This window comes from Penicillium citrinum, assembly GCF_028827155.1.
Source record: "Penicillium citrinum strain IBT 23319 chromosome Unknown utg000008l:1.0-2707905.0:1.0-2709502.0, whole genome shotgun sequence".
In the NCBI taxonomy this organism is placed as follows: domain Eukaryota; kingdom Fungi; phylum Ascomycota; class Eurotiomycetes; order Eurotiales; family Aspergillaceae; genus Penicillium; species Penicillium citrinum.
In genome coordinates this window covers 2,264,605-2,277,249 of record NW_026622693.1, presented here as the reverse complement: position 1 = coordinate 2,277,249, position 12,645 = coordinate 2,264,605, and the positions used below count along the sequence as shown (strand labels likewise).

The window sequence follows — 12,645 nt, the reverse complement described above, 5'->3', positions numbered from 1 at the left end:
AAAATCAAAATGAATCAAATCAAATAAAAACCAAGAAATTAAAGTGAAATAAACAAAATGAAAGAGAATGAAATAATTAATAGAATAATTAATCAATCAATTAATCAACAAAGAAGTGATCCATATATGCATACATACATACATTACATACATAGTATAGTAGAATGTGTCGCTGTAAATTGCTGACTCGACACTCTCCGCTCTCCGCCCGGACTTTTCTTATCAGCTCCGATTTCTCTTCTTCCTCCTTTCTCCATTTCATCCTTCCATCTAACCATGGCTGACTACGAAAACGACAACGGCCGTTACGCCGGTAATTATCATCTCTATAACCATCATTCTCTTAATTAATCACCTTCTCTAATCCTCTTAAACAGATGAGCCCCGGTACGAGCGCGACCGCAGCGCCTCTCCTCGCGATGAGCCCCGGCCCGACCGCGACCGCGCTCGCAGCCGTAGCCGCTCCCCAGCTCGCCCCGATGAACGTGAGCGAGGTGGTGAGCGTGAGCGTGAGCGTGAGCGTGACCGGTAAGTTTTAAGATCCATTCTAGCTTAATAAATCAATCCATTCATCAGAATCCTTCTAACTCTTCCAGTCCCATGCGCCACAAACCTGCTCACCTCGTCGAGGAAGAAGAGGAGGAGGGTGCGCAGAACACTGGCTCCAACCTCTTTGTCACCGGCATCCACCCGCGTCTCACAGAGTCCGATATCTCGCGTCTCTTCGAGAAATATGGTGATGTCGATAACTGCTCTATCATGGTTGACCCGCACACCAAGGAATCTCGTGGCTTTGGTTTCGTCAATATGAGCAGTGGCGAACAGGCTGATGCTGCCAAGGAGGGTCTTCAGGGTGAAGTCATTGAGGGTCGTACTCTCAGCATTGAGAAGGCTCGTCGTAGCCGTCCTCGTACTCCTACTCCTGGAAAGTACTTCGGTCCTCCCAAGCGTGGTAAGCTTTCATTCTCTTATTATCATTGTTATTCTTCTTCTCGTATCATCCACTCATCGTGAATTTAGATGATGGCCGTGGCCCCCCTCGACGTGGTGACCGTTATGATGACCGCCGCGGTCCCGGTGGAGGTAACTGGCGTCGCCGTGGTGACGATGATTACTATCGCTATGGTCGCTATGACTCCTACAACGATCGCCGTGACTATGGCCGTGACTATGGCCGTGGTGACTACCGTGGTGGTCGCGACTACGGTGACCGTGATTACCGCCGTGGCTCCCGTGACGATTACGGCTACCGTGGCGGTGGTGGTGGCCCTGACCGTTACGATCGCTACAGCCGTGATGACCGCCGTGGTGATGATCGCCGTGGAGGTGGTGGTGGCGGTGCTGCCGCTGGTGGAGATGACGCTGGTGGTGGCCGTGGCTACTACGACCGTGATGCCAACCCTCCTGCCTACGATGCTCCTCCTCGTGAGCCGCGTGGTAGCGGTGGTGATGCCTACGCTGGCCGTTCCTACGAAGGTCGGGGTGATGAGCGCTATGGTAGCAGGTAATGTATGCCCTCATGCAGAAAAAAAAACAAAAGGGACTAAGGGAGACTTGACTTCCTTCTAACCTCCTTGATGGCTGAATGTTTTCCACTACCTATTTCCTTACTCCGTCCCTGCCCCTGTCCCTTTCCCCTCTCTCTCTCTCCCTCCTCCCTTTTCCCCTTTTTCCTCTTTCTTAAATTGTTTTAATGTGGGGTTTGAGCGACGGGCCTCGAGCAACGTCTTTATTTTGTGTTTTTCTCTCTGCTTTCACGTCACGTCTCAACAAATATTCGGAGCGTCATCGGCCTTCTCTTGTGACTGACTCGACAACTCTTTATCGGTCATTCCTGTCGTCATCTTTTCGATCGCTCGATGATATGTCTCTTTTTTAATTGTCTGTTCGCGCGACGCAACTTCGGGAAACTCTCTAGCGGCAAAGGAAAGAAAAAACAATTATCGCTGTAATATCGGATTGTCTCTTGGGTTCAGCACTCTCGGTCAAAATCACTTCGCCTTATGCACACAACATTTCAGTAACCCGGCTCGATGTATTCGACAACTTAAATGTCGCCCCCTTTCACCTTTTCACCTCTTCATCTTTCTCACCTTCCACCTTCTATTATGCACCTTTTCCACCTTCTTCACCCATCTTCCACTATATCCGCCCATCCACGCCAAGGCCGTCTCGTCTTCGCGCTTGTAGTATCGCCATTTTTTTTCTCTTCTATAAACGGGTGACGTATCCTTAATCCCTGATAATTTCCGGAAACGTCCCAGGAAGTCTTGACGGTAAGGCGATTCCGAGGTCTGATCCTGATTGTATTGCGATATTCTCTCTTGCTTTGTTGTGTTCTGTGTTGCGTGCCTTTTTTCCCCGAATCTTTGACTTGTCAGTGGGTCAGAACAGCGTATGTTGTTCCTGACGTGGGATTCTGCTTACCCTTTAGGAACGTGAGGTCGCATTTGATGCCATTGCCATTTTCAACGAACGACTGAATAGAGAATTTAGTACTATTGAGTTTTATTGTCTATTTCTGGTACTATCCACACATACGCGATAGAATCGAGTACATAACTCGCAGTTCCAATTGTTGGTCTAATGATGCATCTATATAGACCCCATTGTAAATTACTATTTGAGCCCTACGGTAGGCCTAGTGTAACGACACTATTTTATAGATCCATCTATGAAATGGATTCTTCCTGAAGTGATATCAAAGTACTTGACTGATAGCTTCTCGTCTCTATCATAATGGATCTCAATTCTCACAAGCAGAATATCATGAATTCTGCATCTTCAACGAACCATCAATAACCTTTGCAACCCCCAATAAATATTCCTCAGATAGCCGCCGGCCAACAACCTGCGCAGAAACTGGCAAACCTGCCATTTCCTCGATCGAATCTTCATTGGTGACTATCAGTAAGCTACAGGTCATAATGTATAGTATCCGGATTTAAGAAGACTTACGATCTGCCCAAATTCTGCTTTCCAATTCATTCCGTGGTTGGTAATTTGGATTTTTCCATTCTTCTGAATATAGACCCATCATTGGGATTGTGATTGCGGGATAATCGAGTATATTCCAGATACTGGTATAGCTGTCATATATGAAGCCATGTCTTGGGCCGTTAGTGTATAATTCCAATTCATTCAAGGGTTTGAATGAATGCCATGATGTGGTTGAACTCCTACTAGGAGTATATCATGGCAGGAACTTACTTCGATGAAGCAGACCATGGTGAGCATGGCATAATCAATCCATCAATCTCTCTTCCAATTCCCGTATAATTCTTTGTATCCGCCCATTTCTGCAATACTCTTTTGCAATAATCGGTTCTTTGCACCTGGGCTTCCCATAGATCAGAAACGGTTGCCGGAACAACATTGTCATCCTTGATCATATTTTCAAGCAATTCGTAACCCCGCGGCCATGGTTCCTTTGTCAATGATAGAGTTTCTCCTAGTCTCCTCGCGGCGGCTGATTGATATAAAGGAAACCTAAGAGAATCCAAAAACAGAGGATCGTCGCTAGGGACCTTAGCAATGCCACCATTTTATATACTCTGGTTCTCACGACATACATGCAGAATTCAACCACAACATGACCGGCCGCTTCTAATCCCTTTTTCAAACGGAGTAAAGCCGCAGTGACCGGAGGAAGTGGCTTCACAATGCCATCATCAAGTAGAAACCCTGGAATATCAGTTCTATGAGACCTATCGAGTCTCATGAGTATAAACTCACCAAAGCAAAGTTTCTGCGGGATCTGATAATTTCGCCACGGAATCGGCAGACAATCTGGATCTGCAGATACATGGGATTGACTATCCACCACAGTTTGACACCAAATCTCAATATCCCTCAATGAATGGGCCATAGGTCCAACCGTATTTCGCACTGCCTCTTGACCGTTCAGACTATCTCGGATTCCCGCCGTTGAAAATCGACCAAACGATGGCTTCAAGGAATAAAGACCACAAAATGAAGCAGGAATTCGAACCGAGCCACCTATATCAGTCCCAACACCCAGTGGAGATCCATGAAGTGCTAGTAATGCACTCTCGCCTCCTGAAGAGCCACCACTAGAAAAATTCCTGTTGTAAGGATTCGAGGTATAGCCGTAGATAGAATTAAATGTCTATTTTCGAGTCACTTGAACTGCCTTTTCAAAATTTCATATATGTAGAAATAACTAACCTCTCCAGACATCAAGGCAGTGGGCACATTAGTTTTACAGAAGAGAATGGCTCCACTTTCTCGCATGATTCTGGTGATTTCGGACTCATCTTGCTTGGAACTTGGTTGATTGACAAGGGTTGTGTACCCAATTGCTGCATCTGTATTTTCTATTTGGAAACAATCCTTGAGGGAAACTGGTAATCCATGAAGAGGGCCGCGAGGGATTCCGGATTTCTCAAAGTCATCATCCAGTTTCTTCGCTGCGCTCATCGCTTCTTCGAAGAATATTTCTGAAAGGCAGTTGACCTGTTCGAGATCAGTATAATATTTATTTATCCATGGAATACTTTATGGTGAATTTTTACAAGTTGTTGAGCAATGGCTGCTCGTTTGCAGAATGCAAGTGTGACCTTTTCGGTATTAGTATCTGGGTTGTCCAGCCATTCACTCTTAATATGAGTAACAAACCTCATAGGAGCTGTATTTGCGATTCACCATATTTTCTACCAGAGAAAATGCATTCAAGTCTGTGATCTCTTGTTCTTTAATCGTCAAGAGACCACATTGATATGGAACATGAATGACATTGAGCTGGTCATCAGATAATTGCTCAGGTTTCAGTCGCCAATCCTGTATGATTTTGGCATCACGATCTGCCTTTTTACCCTGGGCGATAGATTTCCAATGCGGTATATCCCCATTCGGAGGTGAGCTTGTCATATTGCTGCAATTTCGGCTGGCGGTTTACGTTCAATTCAAGAGAGGATAAAATGTCGTATCCGTTAAACGCATTATTTTTTTGAAAACTTATTAGACTAACAAGAATCTAGTTTATCAAAGACCTTAAAACTTGAAACTAGAGTCCCCGCCATTACCGCCATTGACGCCAGGGCCGATAACATAGCCAATTGCGTTGTTACGGAATGACATCGGCTTCGCCGATGAAGATAGGGTTTACCGAAAGGTGTCATTGTCCATGATGATGAGGGGTTGCTGAGCCCCTCAACAGATAGTGTATAGTGCTTTTTGATGTCATTACGATGGAATCGAGATCTCTGACCTTATTTGACAGTGGTTGTATCCAGAATTGTGGAAATAGCATCCAACCATCATGTCGACTTCAGACCGTGTTTCCGAGAAAAATACCCTTGAGCAGGAGAACAATCCTGACAAAGAGAAGGGTATACAAGAAAGTAATCATGTCTCTATGAGCGATGTGATGAACGGCACTGTTGCTCAAGAACTTACACCTTTCGAGCGCAAAGCTGCTTTAGTTAACGCGTTAGTTATTCGCGTACCTGGCCATCCACTCTATTCGAACGGGTACTAACAAATTGAAAACGCATTAGTGAGATTGATAAATTTGGGTTTGGAAAATATCAACAATGTATTTGGTTTCTGTGTGGATTTGGCTATTTCGTCGATTTGGCATGGGCTCAAGGCGTTGGTCTTTTAGCAACGGCCATTTTGTAAGTTGCGTGACTTCGCAAGAGTAATAATTGGAGTATCACTCATCATTGAATAGTCAGGAAATGGGTGTTCCAGCAGAGCAGCAAGGTCTCATATTCACTTGTTCAAATGTTGGCTTAGCGTGAGTGAAAAATCCCGATTTCAGAATACCTGCTACGCCAGTTCATGATTAAAATGACAGAAAATAGACTTGGTGCTTTTGGATTCGGAATTATCACCGACATTATCGGTCGAAAGTGGGCGTTTAATCTTTCATGTCTCATTACATCTGTTTTTGGAATGCTTTTGGTATGTCAATTTCCAACTTCCCTGAAAGTCCACCATGTTCTTACCTTTACAGGCTGCAAGTAAATTTAATTACGGCGCGATATGTGGAATCTACTTCCTTTCATGCATTGGTCTCGGCGGCAATATCCCCATCGACGCAACGATTGCACTCGAATTTCTTCCGCAGAACCGTCGATTCCTCGTCTTCTTACTTGGAATGTGGCAACCAATTGGAGTGGTCGTCGCATCTGCAATCGCTTATGGCACAGCTGCGAAATATCGATGTGATGTTGGTCTTCCGGCTTGCAATGCTGTCAATCCGGGTGAGGCATGCTGCACTGTCTCTAGCAATATGGGTTGGAGATATGAGGTGATTGCTATTGGTGCCATGACATTTGCCCTCTTTGGTGCACGGTTCTTGTTCTTTAGATTCTATGAATCCCCCAAGTTTCTTGTGAGCAAGGGTCGTGAACAAGATGCGATTGATGTACTTCACAAAATTGCCAAGTTCAACGGAGCGCCTAGGCCTACCTTGACGGTTGATGATTTTCTTCAGGTTGATCGCGCTACAGGTATCGACCCAAGTGAAGCATTTCCGGTTACAGATGCAAAGGGTATTATTATGCGAATGTTCAAGAACCTGGGTTTTCTTCGGGGATTGTTCATGAAGAAACTTGAATGCTTCACTTTTATTCTACTCGCGCTTGCATATATGGTGAGTCATTATTCTGAAGGCAGAATATTATCTACTAATTGATTGGACAGGGAAACTACTGGTCTTTCAATCTAGCTGGATATTTTCTCCCTATCGTTTTATTGAACAACAATGTCGACAGCGGTGCCAACAATGTGACCGAAACATACCGAGAATATGTCTACATCTATCTCCCGGGTGTAATAGGGGCAATTCTCGCCCTCTTCTCCGTTCAACTTCCACTAATTGGCCGAAAATGGTCGCTTGTCATCTCTGCTGCACTTCAGGGTGTCTCTATGGCGATGTACACACAGGTCAAAGACACGGCTGGTTATGTTGGCTTAAACGCATTGGAATACATCATGCAGAGTGTATGTTTTTTTTTCTTTTTCCGGATTGCCAAATTGAGGCTCACATATCATAGTATTTCAATGCTGTACTTTACGCCTCCGCACCGGAGATGTTCGACACCTCGTATCGTGCTAGCGCGAGTGGCATGCTATCCTGTCTTGGCCGGATTGCAGGAATTGTTGCTCCATTTGCTGGTCAGAAGTATATTGCCGAGGGAAGAGCGGGAGTTCTCTGGCTTGGTGCAGGGGGAATCTGGCTCTCATCATTCCTGATGTGCTTCCTTCCTATCGAGATGAGGAACAGACAAATGTACTAGTTTCACCTAGGCCTTTCGATCTCCGAGCTCGTTCTGTCGATTGTACATAAAATGGATTCGTTGACATAATGCTTTGTTCCTTTTTGATTTGCTCTCGGCTCGGGAAACCTGTTATCATACGAGGTCAATCATGTACATAGCTTCTATAACTGGTTCAATGAATTGAGACAACAACACCATGTGTCTGTGCTGTATCTATCATCACTTTACCAGACTTTCCCACGATTATTAGACAGGCGTTCTATTCAGTAAAGGCTCGAAAATCAGATATATAATTGTTTCATTTTCTATAGACGTCAGATGCATCAACTGACAAGGGCAATACTTTCAAATCCCTCAATTACAATTAAATTGGTTCTAAGACATCAATCAAGGGTTCTCCAGTCTTTTCCAAAATACTGCCTCATTCTCGATCCTCGTTCTCGGTGCGGTCCCAGCTAAGCATGTCCCATACAGAACGCATCCTCTCCAGGAGCACGCAAATGAAATTGGATTGGTATTGAAGAATGCTTTTCCCGAGCCCAAAACGGTATGAAGCGCTTAGACCGTCGGCATTCCCGGTATGCCATCGGGGTCCCGCAATAATCATCGGCGAACCCGATGATTATTGTTGTATCCGTCAACACCTCAACAATGTTACCAAGGAGTCAAGTAGCGGAAAGCCACCCCACATACCCAACGTACTTCATCCCTCTAGCCTTATGATAAAGACCAAGTTTTGCATCTCGGCTCTCAAATTTACGTCCTGCCTCACAACTGCGCTTCCCCAGATACCATGGCTCCATCTACTATCACCGAGGATGATTCCTCTCTCAAGAATGGCGTTCATCACGATACCCAACTCAAGCAGTCCAAGGAGAGCCCCTCCGTCCTCCAGGTAGAGCGCCATGATTATCCAGACCTGGCACCCACCAAACGAGCCCGAGCTCATCCCATGGAAGGATTCGATGAAATCTATAGTGACATTGTTGATTACATCGTCCGTTGCACACATCGTATCTGGGATGAACGAGATATCGGACTTATTTACACCCACTACACCCACAACTGTGTCCTATATGGAACTATGGGCACAGTCTACGACCGCGAATCCATCGTCCGTGATACCATCCAACGACTGGTTTCTCTACCCGAACGTCGTGGAATGGCAACGCAGGTCCTCTGGAATGGGGACGACAAAGAAGGATTCTACACTTCTCACCTAGTCACCGGAGCTGGTCGACACACACAATTCGGACACTTTGGTCCAGCAACAGGAAAAACATTTGTCTCGCGCACAATTGCAGATTGTATGATTTATCGTAACAAGATTTACCGCGAGTGGGTTGTTGCGGATAACATGGCAATCATCAAACAACTTGGTCTGGACCCGCATACTTTCGCACACGATGCTGCAAAAGCTCTGTTCGATAAGGGAGTGGAGAACATTGATATTGGAGAGAATCGTCGCATCGTCGGGCAACAGCCTCCGGAGACGAAGTGCGATACTTCAATTGCCAATAACGAGATTGAAGTTCAGACTCTTGAATGGTTGCATGATGTCTTCAATTGTCGTATGTTTGGGCGCATTGAAAAGGTCTATGCTCCGAACGCACAGTACCATGGCCCTAAGATGAGTGAGTTATATGGACCTGCGGCTGTCTTGCATCAGCATCTTGGCCTTGTCGGCTCAATTCCCGATGCTGCTTATATGCCACAGCACATTTTATCCACTCCTTGCGAGGAGGGTGGAGTGAAGGTAGCAGTTCGTTGGGTAATGGAGGGTCATCATTTGGGATACGGTATTTTGAGTGAGCTTGGAAAGCCTACTGGGCGGCGATTGCAGGTTATGGGTATGACCCATTACCATTATCGTAATGGTCGGATCGTGGATGAGTGGAATGTATACGATGAGCTTTCGTTGTTGACGCAGCTCAAGCTAGGCGAGATGGTTGAGGCTGGAAAGAACTAGATTATGCCCGTACCCTCTAGATATCGTGACGAATGTATTTTAGTCGTCTATTTAGATGAATTTGTATGGATAGACCCCCATTACGCAGTACAGTCCTCGCCGCCTTGGTCCTCTTTGTCCTGATCAAACACTTGAATTACCAGTAGTCACCAGTATTACTTTTTTCAATAATCCACAGACGCGGAATAATATCCATAGACAATCTATCAATTTTGACTTGTAACCTAGTTTCTATCATATCTACTAGGGCTTTTTGGGCAAAGCCGATATAACTAAATGATTTCGGACTTCAACCGTTTCCCCGCATTCTTTAGTTTTCCCCCGCATTTGATATACTCCACAACGTAATTATTTGCCCAAATATGGCATGTCGTGCGGTTTCTTCCGCTGATACTAAGGAGTATGTCCAATGCACTCAAGTATTGTAAACGCCATCCAGGGGCCCGGGCCAAACAATCGGTTCTAGCCCTGCCTGTTGCCACATTTCCCACAAGTCGCCGCCCAAATTACTTTGCATTTGTTGCTGGGACGGAAGTGAGGGGTCTGTTTGAACCCCAATGCTCTCGCAAATTGGGCTATGTACCTGTGTATCGCTAGAGGATATCAATCCTGCCATTCCGTGTAGTAGAGGAACATATCGGCGAGCAAGATGACCTTCGGGAGGACTTGCTGCTTCAAGGGTACGAGCTGCAACATTAACCAGCCGAAAAAGTAAAGAACCAGAGGCAGTTACACTCATAATCTCCCCTGACCTTTCAATATGGGGTCGAAGATTGACTGTGGGCCTATATTAGTTGCGTTGTCCTTCTTTTGGTTCTGGCTATTCTGGATAGAACCTACAGTCCATTAAATTGCTCAACCAGCTGTTCACCAGCACAAAGGAAGCGTAGGCAATAACCACAAAGTAATGATCAATTGCAAATGACATCACTTCAACAATGCTCGGATCGGGCTCTAGTTGAATTGGATTTTGTGAATCACCATCTACCACAGGGCAACATGGCCTGGATAGGTGGAACAAAATCTGACTTGCCCATTCAATCGCCCAAGTCAAGGCTTGTCCTGTCCTCTGACTAACATCTGTGGCATCGAGGAACACGCACACGTATGAAAGTCGATACCATCGTAGCGAGGTAAATGGAAAGTGTTGACTGAACACATCCATTGAGCGATCGCCGAGACTGGACATAAAATGTCGTTCGATCAGTTGGACATCTTTATCAAATGCCTCGACGCTCTCAATGGTAGATGGTCGGCACCCTGTAGAATGTGCTGCACAGGCTACTTTGAATAGAGCTGCAAGACGAATGTCTGTGGCCTGAACATAATCACCACGTAGGAAAACTTCGAGAGCTTCCTTCAGAGGCGCAGGATTAAGATAGGATGGTCGTCGAGCAGAAAGAGCAAGGCTGTATAAGTATCAGTATACCAGTATACCCACGAGAAAATACTTTGCATGAGGGTACAAACTAATGATCACTCTCGACTAAATATAACATCGTTCGGAAGCGGCGAGCATCTAATCGTGTCGTTGCCTGTGGCTGTTGAAAACTCAAATGACAGCTTCTCTCTAAAGCAAGAGACGTAGCCCATCGGATTGCCAGTCCCAGGCATTGCCAAGCGCCAGTCTCAGAGAATCGAGAACTGTATCGCTTCCCGGTCTCAGAGGTATCCAAGGGCATCCAATGGGCGCATAACAGTAACGCCTGTACAGTCTCCAATCTCTGGTCATCTGGTCTGGGTCTCAATGTGACTCGCATCATCTCGGCGTCAAGCAGACGGACTAGACTGGCATATCGTGGATGTAGCCAACATGCAGTTCTTGATCATATCAGCCAGGGTATGAAGCAGTGGAGCTGGAAGTGTTTACCTGGATGAGGCACTCCAAAAGCGTGCCCCTATGGTGAGGATTGACAAGAAGAGCAGCGTACTATTGAACCGGACGTCTTCGATATTTGAGTCGTGATCAACATCCAAAAAGGGTGCGTTGGGATGACAGCTCGAGAAATAACTTAGAGGGTAAGCTTAAGTCTAGAATTTTGGTAAAATGGGAATACCTGCAGTCTGAACAACACATAACCCTCCCCTTCAGTTATAATGGATTTTGCAATTGGATCATGTGATTCAATCTCTACCGTTTCATCCTCGTGGAAGTTGTTGAGTGTTTTCAATGGGCCGTCGGTGGTAACTGGACCTTGTGGACTCGATAAACTATGGGTATCTGAGCTCGAAATGGATCTTATGTTAATAGGACTATGTGCAGCTGATAGGTTGCTCTGTCTTGACTGGTGTGATTCATGGGGTGTTCGAAACGATGAAGCAGCAAGAGACTGTGAATTGATAATAGAATCAGCAGAGCCCGTCTGCACGTTCGTGAAACGTTTTTCTAGCTCGACCAGACTTTGAGCAAATTAGCCTGAGATAGCTAGCCTGACAGCATTCCAATTACCGTGACCTCAGTACTTCCACCTGCTTTTGAAGCTCCTCGCCTGTTGAGGCTCTGCCTCCGACAAGCCCTGGCAGGAATGATGAAGGTACGGCGTCGCAAGTCGAGGGATTGAGAGACGAAAGTTGAGTCATCAATCCAGAATCATTAGCAGAATCTTGCTCTGGCTGCTCCGAATAGCTTCTTCCGCGGCGGATGGGAGGTGACTTGGATGCTCGTAGGCGAAGATATGGATTGTGTCGAGGATCTTTGATTTCTTCCTCAAAACTGCACTTGACTTTGCGATTCGTACATGGTCGACATTTGATTCCATAGGTAAGGCCTCCACATTTCTGCTTCCTTTTTATTCTATGAGCAACATGTCGAGACCTCCTTTTTATTTTACACTCACCGATGTCGACATTGTACACAGGCATGGCCTGTCCTGCCAACTGGCAAGAAGCTCGCACTGGGCGAATGTGTAGCCATCAGCTGCACCCGACTGAGAAAAATAGAATATTATCAAGACATTCATTCATAATTCGTGTTCGGCCGGCTTTTACAAGCGATGCAACCGTGCTGTCTGTGCGGGGAGCGAGGCAACGGGGTCTTCCGGTCTTGTGGGGAGCTTATCAGACGGTGGAGTATAAACCTCGAGATATAGGAACGTGTCTATTTGAGGAATTGCATCCGAAGTTCGCCGATAAGAGTCGAGAGTAGTTTAATGTAATATCAAAATTGGTCCAATAAGGTATGAAATACTATGAAAAATGCCTCAACTTCATCTTTACTGTCCTAGTCAAAACACTTCATCACGCTGATTCCATATGGACTTGGATCAATAACCAGGCGTTATTCGCCTGAATCAGTTGATTCAATATCGAGTGGGTTCCTGAAATAAACATCCATCATGATGTTCGAACTTGTATGTGTTCATTGCAGCAAGGTCATCCATAAGATGATTGTTATCCCCCGAGGTTCCAAGCTGCTCAAATTTCTTT

General features: G+C 45.6%; 6 protein-coding genes across 6 annotated transcripts; 3 read left to right on the top strand and 3 right to left on the bottom strand.

The window, feature by feature from the left end:
- Positions 1–276: 276 nt before the first annotated feature.
- On the top strand, positions 277–1,508 carry N7469_009293 (RNA recognition motif domain-containing protein; the record flags this gene model as incomplete). The annotated part of the gene is made up of 4 exons (XM_056648211.1): positions 277–313; positions 378–528; positions 597–952; positions 1,021–1,508. 4 exons carry the CDS (start codon positions 277–279, stop codon positions 1,506–1,508), a joined length of 1,032 nt encoding a protein of 343 aa, XP_056497976.1.
- Positions 1,509–2,767: 1,259 nt separating this feature from the next.
- N7469_009292 (uncharacterized protein) lies at positions 2,768–3,392 on the bottom strand (the record flags this gene model as incomplete). Its single annotated transcript, XM_056648210.1, has 3 exons — positions 2,768–2,904; positions 2,959–3,182; positions 3,211–3,392. 3 exons carry the CDS (start codon positions 3,390–3,392, stop codon positions 2,768–2,770), a joined length of 543 nt encoding a protein of 180 aa, XP_056497975.1.
- Positions 3,393–3,396: 4 nt separating this feature from the next.
- On the bottom strand, positions 3,397–4,890 carry N7469_009291 (uncharacterized protein; the record flags this gene model as incomplete). Its single annotated transcript, XM_056648209.1, is given in 5 exon segments — positions 3,397–3,469; positions 3,573–4,129; positions 4,189–4,476; positions 4,518–4,619; positions 4,639–4,890. The coding sequence occupies 5 exon segments, from the start codon at positions 4,888–4,890 to the stop codon at positions 3,397–3,399; spliced, it is 1,272 nt and encodes a 423-aa protein (XP_056497974.1).
- Positions 4,891–5,281: 391 nt separating this feature from the next.
- N7469_009290 (uncharacterized protein) lies at positions 5,282–7,268 on the top strand (the record flags this gene model as incomplete). Its single annotated transcript, XM_056648208.1, has 7 exons — positions 5,282–5,451; positions 5,520–5,639; positions 5,696–5,761; positions 5,829–5,928; positions 5,981–6,622; positions 6,673–6,972; positions 7,026–7,268. The coding sequence occupies 7 exons, from the start codon at positions 5,282–5,284 to the stop codon at positions 7,266–7,268; spliced, it is 1,641 nt and encodes a 546-aa protein (XP_056497973.1).
- Positions 7,269–8,043: 775 nt separating this feature from the next.
- N7469_009289 (nuclear transport factor 2 family protein) lies at positions 8,044–9,219 on the top strand (the record flags this gene model as incomplete). Its single annotated transcript, XM_056648207.1, has 1 exon — positions 8,044–9,219. The coding sequence occupies one exon, from the start codon at positions 8,044–8,046 to the stop codon at positions 9,217–9,219; it is 1,176 nt and encodes a 391-aa protein (XP_056497972.1).
- A 415-nt stretch (positions 9,220–9,634) lies between these two features.
- On the bottom strand, positions 9,635–10,982 carry N7469_009288 (fungal specific transcription factor domain-containing protein; the record flags this gene model as incomplete). Its single annotated transcript, XM_056648206.1, has 3 exons — positions 9,635–9,996; positions 10,060–10,628; positions 10,690–10,982. 3 exons carry the CDS (start codon positions 10,980–10,982, stop codon positions 9,635–9,637), a joined length of 1,224 nt encoding a protein of 407 aa, XP_056497971.1.
- Positions 10,983–12,645: the final 1,663 nt, after the last annotated feature.